This window comes from Styela clava, chromosome 12 (assembly GCF_964204865.1).
Source record: "Styela clava chromosome 12, kaStyClav1.hap1.2, whole genome shotgun sequence".
Classification (NCBI taxonomy): Eukaryota; Metazoa; Chordata; class Ascidiacea; order Stolidobranchia; family Styelidae; genus Styela; species Styela clava.
In genome coordinates this window covers 11,028,082-11,042,281 of record NC_135261.1, presented here as the reverse complement: position 1 = coordinate 11,042,281, position 14,200 = coordinate 11,028,082, and the positions used below count along the sequence as shown (strand labels likewise).

At 34.5% G+C, this 14,200-nt stretch overlaps 1 protein-coding gene across 2 annotated transcripts; it reads left to right on the top strand.

The window, feature by feature from the left end:
- The first annotated feature begins 4,595 nt into the window (after positions 1-4,595).
- On the top strand, positions 4,596-14,038 carry LOC120329223 (uncharacterized). Of its 2 annotated transcripts, XM_039395765.2 has the most exons (5): positions 4,596-4,871; positions 5,060-5,320; positions 8,114-8,272; positions 12,482-12,692; positions 13,171-14,038. In XM_039395765.2, exons 2-5 carry the CDS (start codon positions 5,082-5,084, stop codon positions 13,822-13,824), a joined length of 1,263 nt encoding a protein of 420 aa, XP_039251699.2. In that variant the 5' UTR covers positions 4,596-4,871; positions 5,060-5,081; the 3' UTR covers positions 13,825-14,038. The 2 variants fall into 2 exon arrangements, with proteins under 2 accessions (XP_039251699.2, XP_077974643.1); XM_078118517.1 differs by lacking the exon at positions 4,596-4,871 and having other exon boundaries at positions 4,924-5,320.
- Positions 14,039-14,200: the final 162 nt, after the last annotated feature.

Genomic DNA, 14,200 nt, shown 5'->3' with positions numbered 1-14,200 from the left:
TACCAAAGAAATGCAAAGCTACATTTGATATAGGAAGATGCCATAACATATTTCAAAGGGGAAATGATAATCCTAAGCCGAACGGAAGTCGCACAATGCGCGCTCAGATTACATTTATCGAGATGATAAGTCGTTGAAAACAGTCATTATTATTGAAAGCTATCATTACTCTCCCAGAAGAAGTCATTCGAGCAATACAAATTTTAAATCAGAAATGAAAAACTTTCCAAACTTTAGTGGCTGACGTAAGTATGATTGCCGACGCTAAAGTTTAATAATCGTATAATAGCAAGCAAGAATTCTTTGTGCTTGATTGGGAGTTGTGTTGCCACATTTTTCTTCTAATACCTTTGTACTAAGTATCAAATCCTGTGTTCTCACGTTTTCATCAACTTGTAAAAATGGTGTTTTAGCATGATGCTTAAATACCTGTATTTTGTGTTTGTTACTATTTTTATCTATTGATAATAATAAATTAGTGATCGTTCATTACCATGCCAATTTTTTCTTGTCGTAATCACTGTATAAATAAGATAACTCAATGATTATTTTAATTTCTGGAGAGTTTTAATTTTGTTTCAGTAATAAAGGCATTTTTATGCCTTTGGGCCTAATAGAGGGTCAGCCGCTAATTATCAATAATTCCTTCAAGTTTTAACGTTATTTTTTAACGAAAGAACACACCGACGGTTATTATAGCTAAAATACGTACTGAGTAATGCTCAATTTTATTTACGGAATTACGCAAATTCAGCTGCCCAAATGCTTCAAAATTTAACAATTGTAATCATTTGCGATGATAATAAGCGCAACAATTATTGAACGAGTCAGTGTGCATTGTTACAACGAAATTTACGATTGATTTTACGTTCTACTGTTGACTCAATGGCCATGCATGGTCGAGTGAAATGTTTACATATATATTCGAAAAACAACATGGCCAAGAATGGAAGTGGTCACTAAAGAGCTCATAGAAAGTGCTTTGAAGGGTGTAGGACATGACATTTCTTATATGGTTACAACTTATTGAGTGTTTAATGCAAGTAACTCATACCAGCTTTTGGAAAACCTTTGACTGGTCATTTTTAAATCCATGCTATTTATATAACTCGAATTTTCTGACGACCTAAAATCGCCTTTTTCACAATGAAACGCCGAAAAGTCATTTTAACATTCGATTTTAATCAATTTTATGTTCGGGTCATGCAAGAAATCGCTAATGACTAGGGCTGGGAATTTTAGGGAAAACACTTTGACCGTTAACCGGGTGAAATTAACCGGTTAACCGCCGCGTGACGTTTCACGTAATAATTATAATTTCAGCTTGTTACGTCACAATGGTTATAGAGCAATTTCACGTGTTCTTATCCCGGTATCGCTCAAAATTATTCACGAATCGAGATAGTTTCATGATTCCTATGCCGAAAAAAATAGGCAGCGTGGTTCGGGCATGTGGAAATATTTTAGAAAACCCGATTCCGTTGTTAAACATCATTTATGTGACAAATGTTGAGTGTTCTATGTGCAAATTCTACTTCGAGATATATATCATAAAGAAAAACGGCATCAACTGCACACTTATTGTATGACATTGATTATCCGATTTTGCAATGAAATCGTGAACAATATATTTCGAAATCGACTAAAAGCTGATTCTGAATTCATCATTGTAAATTTTCATTATTAGCAACCTTGGTACTTCGATTATTTTTTACTTTTATTGATTCCTTACCCACACAGTTAGTAATATTTTTTTGAATTAAACGCCGCAAAATATAAATTTGCGGTGACGTAATCATATTTGACGAAATTGTACGGTATAAAGATGATTTGTACCTGAGATGTCAGTTAACGATTAAAATAAATTATAACCGTTAACCATATGAAATCGGTTAACCGGTTAACCATTCCCAGCCCTACTAATGACATAGAGTTTAAAATCTGGGAAATTTAATTTATATAGCTTATCTGGTTTGACGTTCCTAAATTTACGGAACGGTCGGTATGTTTTTTTGCAAAATATAGAATTGAAGCAATACGTTACAAAAAAAGCATATAACACCATAACGTAAAGACAACGACTTTTCAAATTTGTCGCTTTTTTTTTGGTAGCTAGCGCCGTGGGGAAATCTCACACAATTCACGATTGAGTTGGAGACACTCGAATTCTGTGTCCAAGCAAAGCGACGCAGGTCCCGTGGTACCGGATAATCGAATAGTAAAATGCCATTCGAATATTTTATTATTCGATTAGTTATTCGAATATTTTGCCCAGCCCTAGTTGTTACGTGTGTTGTTGTTACGATGACTTGGTATTTTAGAATACGTGCTTAAGTTTTGTTGCTATTTTAACTTGTGTTGTTTGTGTGCGCCTCTTCACAACTTTGAGGTTTCAAATTTGGCTCTGGGACTGAAAATGTTTGAGAACCACTGCATTAGAGACCCTGTGATTTTGTGAGCGTTTCATTTTCAAATTGGGTGACATTGAAGTTGCAACGTGTCTGAATTTGTCAAAAAAAGGGGAACAAGGTATAGTAAAATGATACTGTTGGAAGACGAAACCAAACCAGTACCAATCGTGGCTCCGGTAAATAAATTTGAATCCGGGAGCCAACTGAAAAAGTGGTCACTGTGGGCTGTGGCGATTATAAAGATTCTGTTTCTTCCCATCCCCGCAGTGTTCGAAATCAGAAAGGCCACATAGATAACAATGGACTAAGCATACTATGTCTGGAGATTTTCATGTCTGATCCAGTATAAAGTAAACTGGAAAGTGAGTCAGTTGGAAGATTGCCATTAGACATCAAACGACCCTATGATTGTTCAAATATGTGGATAAATTTATAACAATGACCAAACCAGAAAAATAAGAATATATTCAGTTTAACAAAACAATGCATAGGTCAATTCCGTGTCCAATAACAGTACATATATATTACTTGTAAGTGATTCGTTAAAAATGTATTCTTATCACTCATTGAATTGATGAATTTGCCGTAGGCTTATCGCTAACATCCTCAAACAGGCAGCAGAGAGCCATGGACAGACTCTTGTAAAGACAGTTGGCACCGCGAAAGGTCTGTGGAATAATTTACAAGCGACTCCCGAAACCGAGTTGAAAAAGGTCATAATCTGATTACGGTTTAATTGAGGAGGATTTGGGATTTCAGCTCCGAATTCCAAGAAAATATAATTTTGATAACAAAAACTTTGGCATAATCAAGCTTTTGTTTACAGACTGTTAAGGATTAGTAAACTTGGTGCTTTTTGAGTCTATGTGAAAAATTCTGACTTCTTTTATCATTAGGTGTCAAATTTAGAAAGACCAGGGAGTTTACAATCAATTGAAAATACAATTCTGAATCCAATGAAAATATGCCACAGTTCGACTCGAACAAAACATCCCTGCAACATATATATTTCCGAATTTCCAAGGTTTCTCACAACATCTATACTACGAACAACATTATGTCGTTACAACAGACTTTTTGGATTCTAGATATTAAATTATATTAGTTCTGGAAGCCGATCTTTTCATTATTTTGGATTTTGTTCTCGCGATGAGCATATATTTGCTCATTTAATTGGTTCCTGCAACTTCCCTTCTAAGAAAATTGTGTAAACACCTTTTTCCTTGAAATTTGTATTTGATTGATTTTTACTTGTTTGAAAAATTAAACTTGACTTTATCACAAGTTGATTTTGTGATATAAGTTCAGCCACGTGCACCACTGGTATGTTATGATTTTTATGTTTTTCGTTATTGATAATACTGTACTGAGAGTCTGAGATATAATAATTTTTCAAGGATAAGCAGTGGAAAAGTGGTTAGTTTGAAACAGAATATTATTTCTAATAAAATAAATATCAAAATCCAATATCAATCAAAATAAACACCTGGAATTTCGTAGTCTGAAAATGAAGGAGAAATATTTCCGAGGTCAAAGGTTATATGAACAGCTATTGATCTAAAAGTCGTGAGTCTTCAGCGCCCATTTATCTTCGGTCGGTAATCAGTCCACGATTTTGAAGCAAACGTAAGTCAATATCAAATTCGAACATTGATTCCAGAATAAAATCTAGAGTAAGTTACAGGCTACACTCCTCAATTATATTTGTAGGTTATGGTCTGTAAGTTCATTTAAAATATCCTTTTCGTTTATTAGAATGTTTATAAGTCATTTCAGACTATTCGTTATTATATCAATTAGACATGTTATATTAGACATTCTACTAGCGTGTTGCTGTTAATAAGGGAAGTCTGAATAACGAACCTATAGTCTGTTATGTGCGGAACACATGTGCAGTGACATCCTCACTTTCAGCACTCGATTTGTATTTATTGACGTGGGCCAAACTCGGCGGTATGTTGATCTTCAATGCGTCATATTTTCACACGAAATAATCGACGCGAATTACAATAACATAATGACTTGATTATCGTCATAATATAAGTCAGGTCTGCTACCAAACGATAAAGATAAGCCGCGTTTAGCCTGAGGCCAACAACACAGTGATGAGCTTGGCAGAGATGGAACTGAAGGTTTTCGTAACTTTCAAGACTTATTACCCTGCGGGTGTTTGATGTTTCAAGCTTGAGTGAAAAGCACTAGGTATATGAAAGGGATTAAAACTAAATTCCTTCAAGGAATGACTGATGGGCAGGTCGAGTCGGTACATACAGTGGCGAGGTTCTAGGCATAATGTAATTGTGCAGTTTCGTGTGAAGTGCTAGCTTAAGTCAAAATACCTATTATGAGTACAGGATAATTTCTGAAACTGTTCAGAATATAGAAAATCACCAAGAGAACATCTTTATGTTTCAAACTTATCGCGTGAAACGGACCGTAGTCTACTGAGCTAGAGTACAGGTAACGTTAAATTAATTCGAAACATGATTTGCCATATACAAATTTTGTGTACACGAAAATCTATATAATTAGAATAACAGCGTCATCGTGTAAAACTGAGAAGATATACTGAGCAAAATAAATTAAGCTATTTATATATATATCAGCTTTAAGCTTAAATGTGATCAATTATATAACTTTTGACGCAGTGAGAGCAGAGGTTGAATAACCATGACGCACCGTGACAGTTACTGCACATTGCTTTACCTTGTCATTGCATGTTCGCTATTTGCTCGGTATGAATCGGCAATTGAACGGGTTCCGAACAGCTCAGATCCTGGGGAAGCTATAGGTAGCTGCATCGGCGATACCGGGAATTGTAATGAGAGGAATTTGGAGATCAAAGAGAATGGTGGAGGCTGGCAACCCTTCCGTGTATCGACACAAGGCAAATGGATATCTTTTGAAAAGTAAGTGTATTTCAAGATACTGTAATTGTTGGTAAAAAACAAAGACAAAGCCAAAACTGCTCATATCTAGATTGCAGGGACCAAGGTACATGGATTTGACACTACTTTGATATTGTTTTGGTTCGAAATAGCGTTTCTACGTCAATTTGTGGTGTCTGGTGACTCACCTAATGACAGAATTGATAGATATGTCATGGGTGGTCTGAGTTACCTGCGCTAGAACTGTTGTGTTCATTCCCAAATCATGCTCGCTAAACACACAAATTCATACCAAATGCCACCGATAATACAACAATACTTTTATTAAACCGTATTCTCCTTAATATTGAACTTGAAATCGTCGCGTTGCGGTTAAACCTTTTGATCGGAGAATACACATTATCTCAAGAACAGGCACTTAACGGAAGACAGCACACATAGTCAAACACAAGTACATCTTTTTACGCAAGTACGCTTTCTAAGACAGATGTTCCTAATATGTCAATTCTTTGTGTCATCAGACAAAACTGGGGCTCGTTCTTCGTAATAATGAACAATGAATAGTAATTTGTTACTTTCGTGTTCAAAGTACCAAAATGTTTGCTTAGGTATCAGACTGTCTAAAATATACGACTTTACAATCGTTTTAATCGTATGACAAACATATATCTTTAATGTCGTTAACCACAAATTTTGGTCCGACTTGACGGCAGCCACGTACGCAATGTCAATTTACTGGGTATTGTCTCATCTGGAAATAAAATTGTAAATTATTATTTGCTAAAAGTAACCACAAGACAAATGAAGTGTCTGTATTGTAAAACGCATGATTACGTCGCAATTTTTTTCGAGTAAAGTAACAAACACAAATTGATTTGAAAAATAATTCGCATTGGGAACAATGTGAATTGTTAACGGTAGGTTTACTAGCTTTCGATTTTCGAAGACTAGACCAAGCACGGTTGCAAAAATCAGCTCCAAAATCTGAAATAACTCGTGTTTGCTATTGTTATATGGCCAATGCGATATAATTTTTGAGATTAAATACTTAGAATGAGATTTTGAATAACATTTTCAACTCAGCCTTGCTCGAACCGGGAATCGAATATTTATTGAAGACCTGAAGAAGATCCAACTGCTTTGGCAGCACAAAATCAAATATAGCCTGTCATCTTTTACGTGTTTTAAATTTCTATGTTCTGGCTAGCTCAATCCCGCAAACTCAAAAAAAAAATTACGTTTTCTTAAATTACTCCGATTGCTTCGAAATTTCGTTGGTCAAAGCTTGTTATTGTCGCTAGAAGGCTTTTACTTTCGTTTGTATTTGAAAAATTTTAGTGGGCTCTTTGGTATCCGTTTTCTGTGTATAATGAAATCATCAAAATTAAAAACTGCGGACATTGTAGCGGTTCCGCGTTCGCGATCTTCGCTATTTGGTGGTCAGTCGAAGTCAGGATCGTTACGTACCGTACCTGTATTGTGGATGATTAAATACCCATACTATTGTAGTACAGCACTTTGTGATGCTCTTCATCTCCATGTATTTGAGCATTGGTCTTTTATTTGAAGATAACAATTCCTAATAAACATAGTATTATGCTGTACGTACTTTATAGCATGTTGTATCTATTTTAAGCATCAATTTTATGTTTCTCCGATTTTCCATTTTTTATTCCTATTTACATTTTCACAACTAATTTCCTTAACCATTAACGTGACTGAATGTAGTTAACTATGTGGATATTTTCATGACGCAAAATTGAAATCACCATATCTTTCAATATATCATTAGCTACCGTGCAAACAGAAGTGGATTATTACTTGAGATGTTCAAACCCTTTTGGTCGGGTATTCTAAAATTTCGCGTTGTACTTTATTTGCTTTATATACATTTTGAATAGTTTAATACGGTCTTTTAAATTTTACTTGATAGCGTATAAGTACTACATAGAACTGATAGATCTCTTCAAATTTTTCTAAAAATGTGTTTTAATTGACAATTAGAATTACATGATATTTCAACTTTTGAGAAATTAAAGCATAATTTATGTTTTTGAAGTTCGTGTACACTTTATAGATTAATGTTTCATGTCACCGCATATATATATGTAAATGTATATGCGGAATTCTGTTTATACTTTATATTCTTGCAGAATACGTGTAAAGTTTTGCTGCCGAGTAATTTACGACGACCCCAGCACAATCAATTTTACATGTTTGCATATAATAGATATATAGTGTAATTTTCCCAAACAAAAAAAAATCGTGCTGTGCCGAACTTGTCTACAGCGGCGGAGCAGACCAGCCAATGGTAATAAATGCTGTGAATCACTCGATTCTTTAGTGGTCTTATTAGTATTTATATAATGAGATCACCTAATAATCAGTTATATTTGGGGTATTCAACAGTTGCAACGGAATTCTGAATTTATCATATTTAGTAATTGTTTAAATCAAAAAATGAAACATTCAGATTTTCGGATTATGTAAAAATCGAAATTTTGATCACTTCATGAAATATCGACAATCACCTGTCGAATATAATTATGACCAATAATAAAATTAGTTTTATTTTGTCCATCAGCATTGGCACAAAGTGCGAAGTATATTCGTTTGCACGCAACATTGATACGCAAATACCGAAGTCTCAGTGATAAAAACAATATAACTGGTCATTGCAATGCCATTGATCGGCCTCGTGATATAGTATTGTAATAATATACGATTGAATAGAGTTTTGTTTGCTTAGTTTTATTAAAGCGTGACGGTGTAAGTGCAACGTACCTGAACCCTAACTGATATTTATTTTTACAGTCTTGCTGGAAAGTATGCTGCATGGCACGAACGAGCTCTTAAAAATGAAGAGATACAATGCTCCGAAAGAAAAATATTAGTATTCACGCCCAATGCGGGACTTGGGGACAGTATTGGCGCATTGACGTCAGCGTATATGTACGCAATGCGAACAAGCAGGTACATGATATTTTGGTAATTTTTCAATTTTCTCCCAAGTAATAATACATGGGTGGAACATGCAATTGATTTATCAAATATATGCTGGGCATGGACCAAGACTGAGAGATGAGATGAGGTTTCTTTCATATCACAAACCAATAGCGATTCCTACAATATCTGCCCAACGGGACGCAAAAATATTTCTTTAATCACTTTTTGCATTAGCATGACAAAAACTGCCTTTATTGTATTGCATTACTTAGTTATGTACGTTACAACGTAGCAAGCGCCGGAAGTATTTCGAAAGCGTTCTTGCGGAATCTCAGTTATTATTACTGTCAAAGAAGGTTGTAAAAATTGTGATACATAAATGCTTGTTATATGGGATGGATTTATGATGCCAATCGCCGCACGACGCTACGTTGATATGTTCAATCCATTGTCGAACCCTGTTCCCTTCTGAGGTATAAATATGTGAAGGACCATGGAAAACTCATCAGGTCCATTTTAATATGTGTGGATGTGGTTTGCGAGGACAATTCATTTGCGAACAACCAATTATGTCATGAATCTGACGTTCAATACTTACTCCAACCGCATATCTCCAATTTAAAGTTTATGTCTACCATTACCCAAAACTTGTTATCAAATTTAGTATCTCAATAACCATGCTTCAAATCTGGTGTTCGTTCATAAGATTTACACGCAAAATGATATGATAACCGGAAAGCCCTTCATAGAAGAGGCCATAAATCCACTACAATCCCGAAATCCTTTCGATGAAGCTCTTGACAACTATATTATCCCTAAAACAGAGTTAACTCGCTGTATATTCTCATTCGTGCGTGCTTCGCTGTGTGTATGTACGTGTAGTGAACTTTGTAATTCATAAATATGTCCATTAGTCACGTGTGATAAATCAATTGAAATCGTGATAGTTATACATGATATTTCTTAGTGGTCGTTAATATATGTGTTAACTTTTTTCTTGAATAGTTTATATAATCGTAATTTTGAGAGTGATTCAACTAACGCTGTTAATAGCGATTGTTCTGTTTAATAGTATAATTGTGGAAAACTTTGTTAATATTAGTATTTCTGGTACTTTTTATACTTTTAATTACGAGGGAAATTATGGACATTATGACATTTAGATTTCCTGTTGGGTTTCCTGATTTTTAAATGTGCCGTTTAACTAAATTTAGGTTTGCCCGCCATATTATATTATCCAAATTTTCGTAAATCACTCAAAGTGAAGTAATGGAGATTTGTTTTTTAATACCTTTCGTCCGGGGATGTCAAAACTGATTCGAATATATAAATATTGTTTATATTCAATACAAAATTCTTGATGCGGAAATGCTTTAAAATATCTCAATTTCAGAATTTATCATTGTAAATATTGAACATTTGGCGGTCAGACAAAAATCGAAAATAAACCTACTTGAACTTCTGACACTGTGAAAAAGAGATCAATAATCGAACTGATGATAACTTTGTACATTCTGCACAATGCCAGATTCAATTTTCACAAATTAGTTTGTGTGAAAGTTTTCGTTGAAATTGACCAATATCCCTATTTTAGAATATATATCATATTTCAAAAATAATATTTCAGAATGTGTTCGATATAATTAATTATTTGGTATTGGCCATCCTCGAACTACTGTGCTTATAGGTTAGTTTTCCGCGTTAAAAAGTCGACTTTCCAATTTCATACTTTTTCACACATGAAACATATATGATCCGTATTCTATAATCACATTTTGTATGTGATTCTGTCGACATAAAAATACAAACTTCAGAGTGGACAAGGCTTCAAAATCTTCAAATTCAAAATCTTGTTGAATATGCTAGATAGGACGTATTCGCCGTTGCATATCTTTGTTTTGGCTCTGATGTTCAACGTTAAGTACGTTCGACATGTTGCATCCGAATCCACTTGCCAAAATCACTGTTTCGGAATGTTAATTGGCGCTGTTTCTGTTTACATATCGTCTAGCCAGCGTGATAAAAGGGTCTGACCTTAGTTTCATAAAGTTATCTATGCCAAGCTTGTGCCGTTCATATGGCTTTCTTTTTATTCGCGATCGCTCTATTGCCCAGCCCAATGAAGTATACCTTATTATAATCATTGAAAGTGAATTTAAAACATGTTTTGTGCGAAAGTACCATAACACGATTAACCGTGTTTTGTAATCACGATTTTCGCTTGAAATCTGAACAACTTTTTTCAATTTCTAATGGTTTTCTACTTATTCTGATAATTAAAGAGTTTTAGATTCGAATTTGGACATTAAAACAATAACTATTCTATTTCTGAAATCTGGTCCTGGCAAAATTTATAATCCTATATTTTGACGCATGCTCAGAGTTATATGGATGGTTTGACATTTTACTGTTTCGCGCAGCAAAATCATGATATACGCGGAATTTTCACTTGCATATTTGTCATTTTTAGTAATAAATACGTGATTCAGATTATCAAATTCTTGAAATTCGATTCTTCTAATTTTAATAAATAAAACGTTCCGCTAAATTTTATTTGAATTATTCAAGAACTTACTCACTTCTGAAATTTGCAACCCATAGTGCATTTAATTGATCGAGTATGAACTTAGACTGCCGTCTGAATTGGAACCTTTTTATACCATAAGGTGTCGGATCGCATAGAAGAGTGGCTAAGAAAGATTCAATTAAAGTTCATTGTCGAAAGGGCGTACTTCACATGTACGACTTGATACTACGTCCTTGTATAAAGTATTGCTTCCATATCTACACCGGTGCTCCCGCGACTGTTGGTAATACTCTTGTACAAAATTGTGAAAGGGATTTAAATATCTAATTGAGCTCAACTAGCCCAAAGCTGGCAAAATCTTCCTGATTGCCCAAATGCTTTTAGCAAAACTTGTATAAAATCAAAAAGTATAGAATTTCATGTTTGAGTTGTCTGAGTCTTCATTTTCATTCAATGGGCCATATATCGACAACGCTTCTGTGGAATCTGTGATAGTGAATGTAAAGATATATATCATTTTCATACATATATGTAACGCCATAACATTCAATCTTTTACTCATAACGCTTTTTAAATTCGGAAATCACACATGCGTGCATTATGCGTGTGTGGGTTGCACGAATTCTTTTTAAAATATGCCAAAGAATATTCCTACTTAAGCTTACGAATTCTTACAAAATCAAAACCTACCATGGGATATTATCGAGCATATGATTCTTTCGTTATTCCATTTGCTGATTATAGCGTTTCCTTTTCGCAGTCGTGCGCTATTCAGTTTGATTCCTGTTTTAATACTCCCGGATATCCCGTTTGCTGGTATGAATTGGCTCAATCATTTTTTTTTTTGCTATAATTAAAATTTGGAAATATATATGGTACTATCTTGGTATGTCCCACTAATTATTTTCTGGTCTGTTTCTTCGACTACGTTCATATCATGTTTGATTAGGTGGCAAGTTATCTCGATACTGGGACGATAACTTGATACGTAACTTAGCCTAAGATGGGAAGAATGTAATAAAACACTCTACCAAATTAGTGACGAGACAATAACAGGATAGTATGGAATATATTCATTAATTCCGATAGCAGCGGTTCCCATAGGGGGTGCCGCAGCGATTTGCTAAGTGCGCCCCGAAAATTAACAGAATTGTGTTATTTATAACTTATATATAATTGAATATTTTACACTCTAAGTGATTCAATAGTTTCGCTATTGCACTCTAACACAAATTTATTACTGTAACGTCTCGTCTGACCAAGGTCAGACTTCCCCAGACATACATAATTCAACTTTCTATGTTGGTTACTTTCTGTTACGTAGTGTCTGTCTCTATTGTTACGTAACAATTAAGGTAGTCACTACCTTCTGCCATCTCGACGGCTGCAGTTTATATATCTGGTGAACTGAGTTTAGCGAACATTTTTTAGTATTTCAAAGGAAAATCAGGCAGAGATGAGGAAGAAGAGTTGACATTGCTTTCATTTTATTAGGCCTACATGTTTTCAAACTTTAATGGCAAAAATTACACATTGACGATTACAAAATTGAGTGTTGTTTAACGGCTGCACATTTTCTCGCCCAAGTGCGCTTTAAGTTTTTTCCCTAATAAATTGGCGCGCACGAACAAAAAGTTTTGGAACCCATGTCCTGGAGCATTTAAACTGCCATGGATAACAACAATATTATTTTTTGATTTGCTGTACAGGTTGTTCTTCATAAACTGGCAACCCTTTCCCTGGACAGTGACATTTTCAGAACTCCCGTTTTTCTACGATTATCAGAAGGCTTTGAAACTCAAGATCGGATCTACCGAAGACCCAGTTTTATGCCCAGATCAGAACGACGAGGCATCTTTTATGTATGGCCACATCACGCATGAACATCCATTAGTTAAAGAAGCTGATAAACAAGATTATGTTAGTAATATTTTTCTAATTTTTAGCAATATGCTTGTTTTTTTTATATATTGCCTCTAATGAGTCGATATTATAATTGACATTGTTAAAATTAAAATCGTAAAACGAGCGCCTCAAGGCGTGATACATCTTTCACAATAACAGGAAATGTTTCTTATCTATTGATGACTGCGCGGAATTAGTTATTTTAAATGGTCTAAATACGGATACACGTTTCCAAACAATATAGCCATTGTGCGATATAGATTTAAGGCTAAAAATCTCAGGTAATGTGAGTTCAAATCCCTAAAATTTTGAGGGGAAAACAGTATTCCCGTTTACATCCTATTTTGAAACACCGTTTGCAATATTGTTTATTTTAAATTCCACATTCAACGACCATTGCTAAATCACACAACAGGTAGTAGGACATTAACTAATGACTAATTTTCCGTTTGCATCAAAATTTCGAGTAAAAAAGTTTTTATATTTTTTTTAGTACACAGATTATAACGCGGTTACAGAATATTTTATGAAGCCATCTACAAAAGTTCAAGAAGTTATGGATACAATTACAGAAGGGCCATTCAAAAACCAAGATAAAAACCAAAATATACATAAGGTTGCAATTGTTATGCGAACAGGAATAGGAGAATATAATCAGTTTTTATCCATTGGAGACGAGAAAAACTTTATCACGTGTTTTTTGAATTATGCGCGTAAAATTTCGCGGGAAGCTCCCAACGATGGCAAAGAAATCAAATTTGTTGTCTTTGTGACGTCAGACAACACTGACGCGAAACAGAACGCTATTGGTGCCTTAAAAAAAGAACAGGAAAAAATTAATATTGAAATAGTCACGCTTGAAGACTCTGCTATTCACGTGATGCATATGACGTCAGAAGAATCAAAATTAAAACGCGTTCGCACTAAGTTACGAAAAACTGTAGCTGAGTTTTTTATTATTGGAATGTGTGATGCAAAATTTTTGACCCACGGTAGCTTGTTCGGTCGTACTGCTGCCGAAAGAGGAGGAGGTCCAGAGCAAAACAATTTTTTCATTAGCGATAGTCATTGTGACGGAAAAAGAGTAAAGCATTCTTATTTATCTTGTCATAAACCAAAATATCCCTCTGTGTGTGAATTAGATTAGTTAGTTAATTTGTCTTGTCACATGCTTTTCCATAATAGATAAGCGAAGTTTTCATTTATGCCATATGAATAATAGTTGACCAAATTTTCTAAATTTTTTCTATATGTACAGTGCCTTTTTCTATACCAGTATCTTGCCTTACACTTTGACTATTTATGACAAAACACTGTGTTTATGTTAGTCAAGAAATATAAACATCGTACTATTATGGCAATTTGTTAAAGTTATTGAACATTGCTTTGATTTGAAGACGGGTGTTTTGAAATTGTATTAATTGTTGACAATTTGCGACTTACAAATAGAAGAACTTAAGATAGGACAACACTCCCTGCACTGATTTCACAAGCAACCGGAAAAGATTATGATTTTGTCTAAG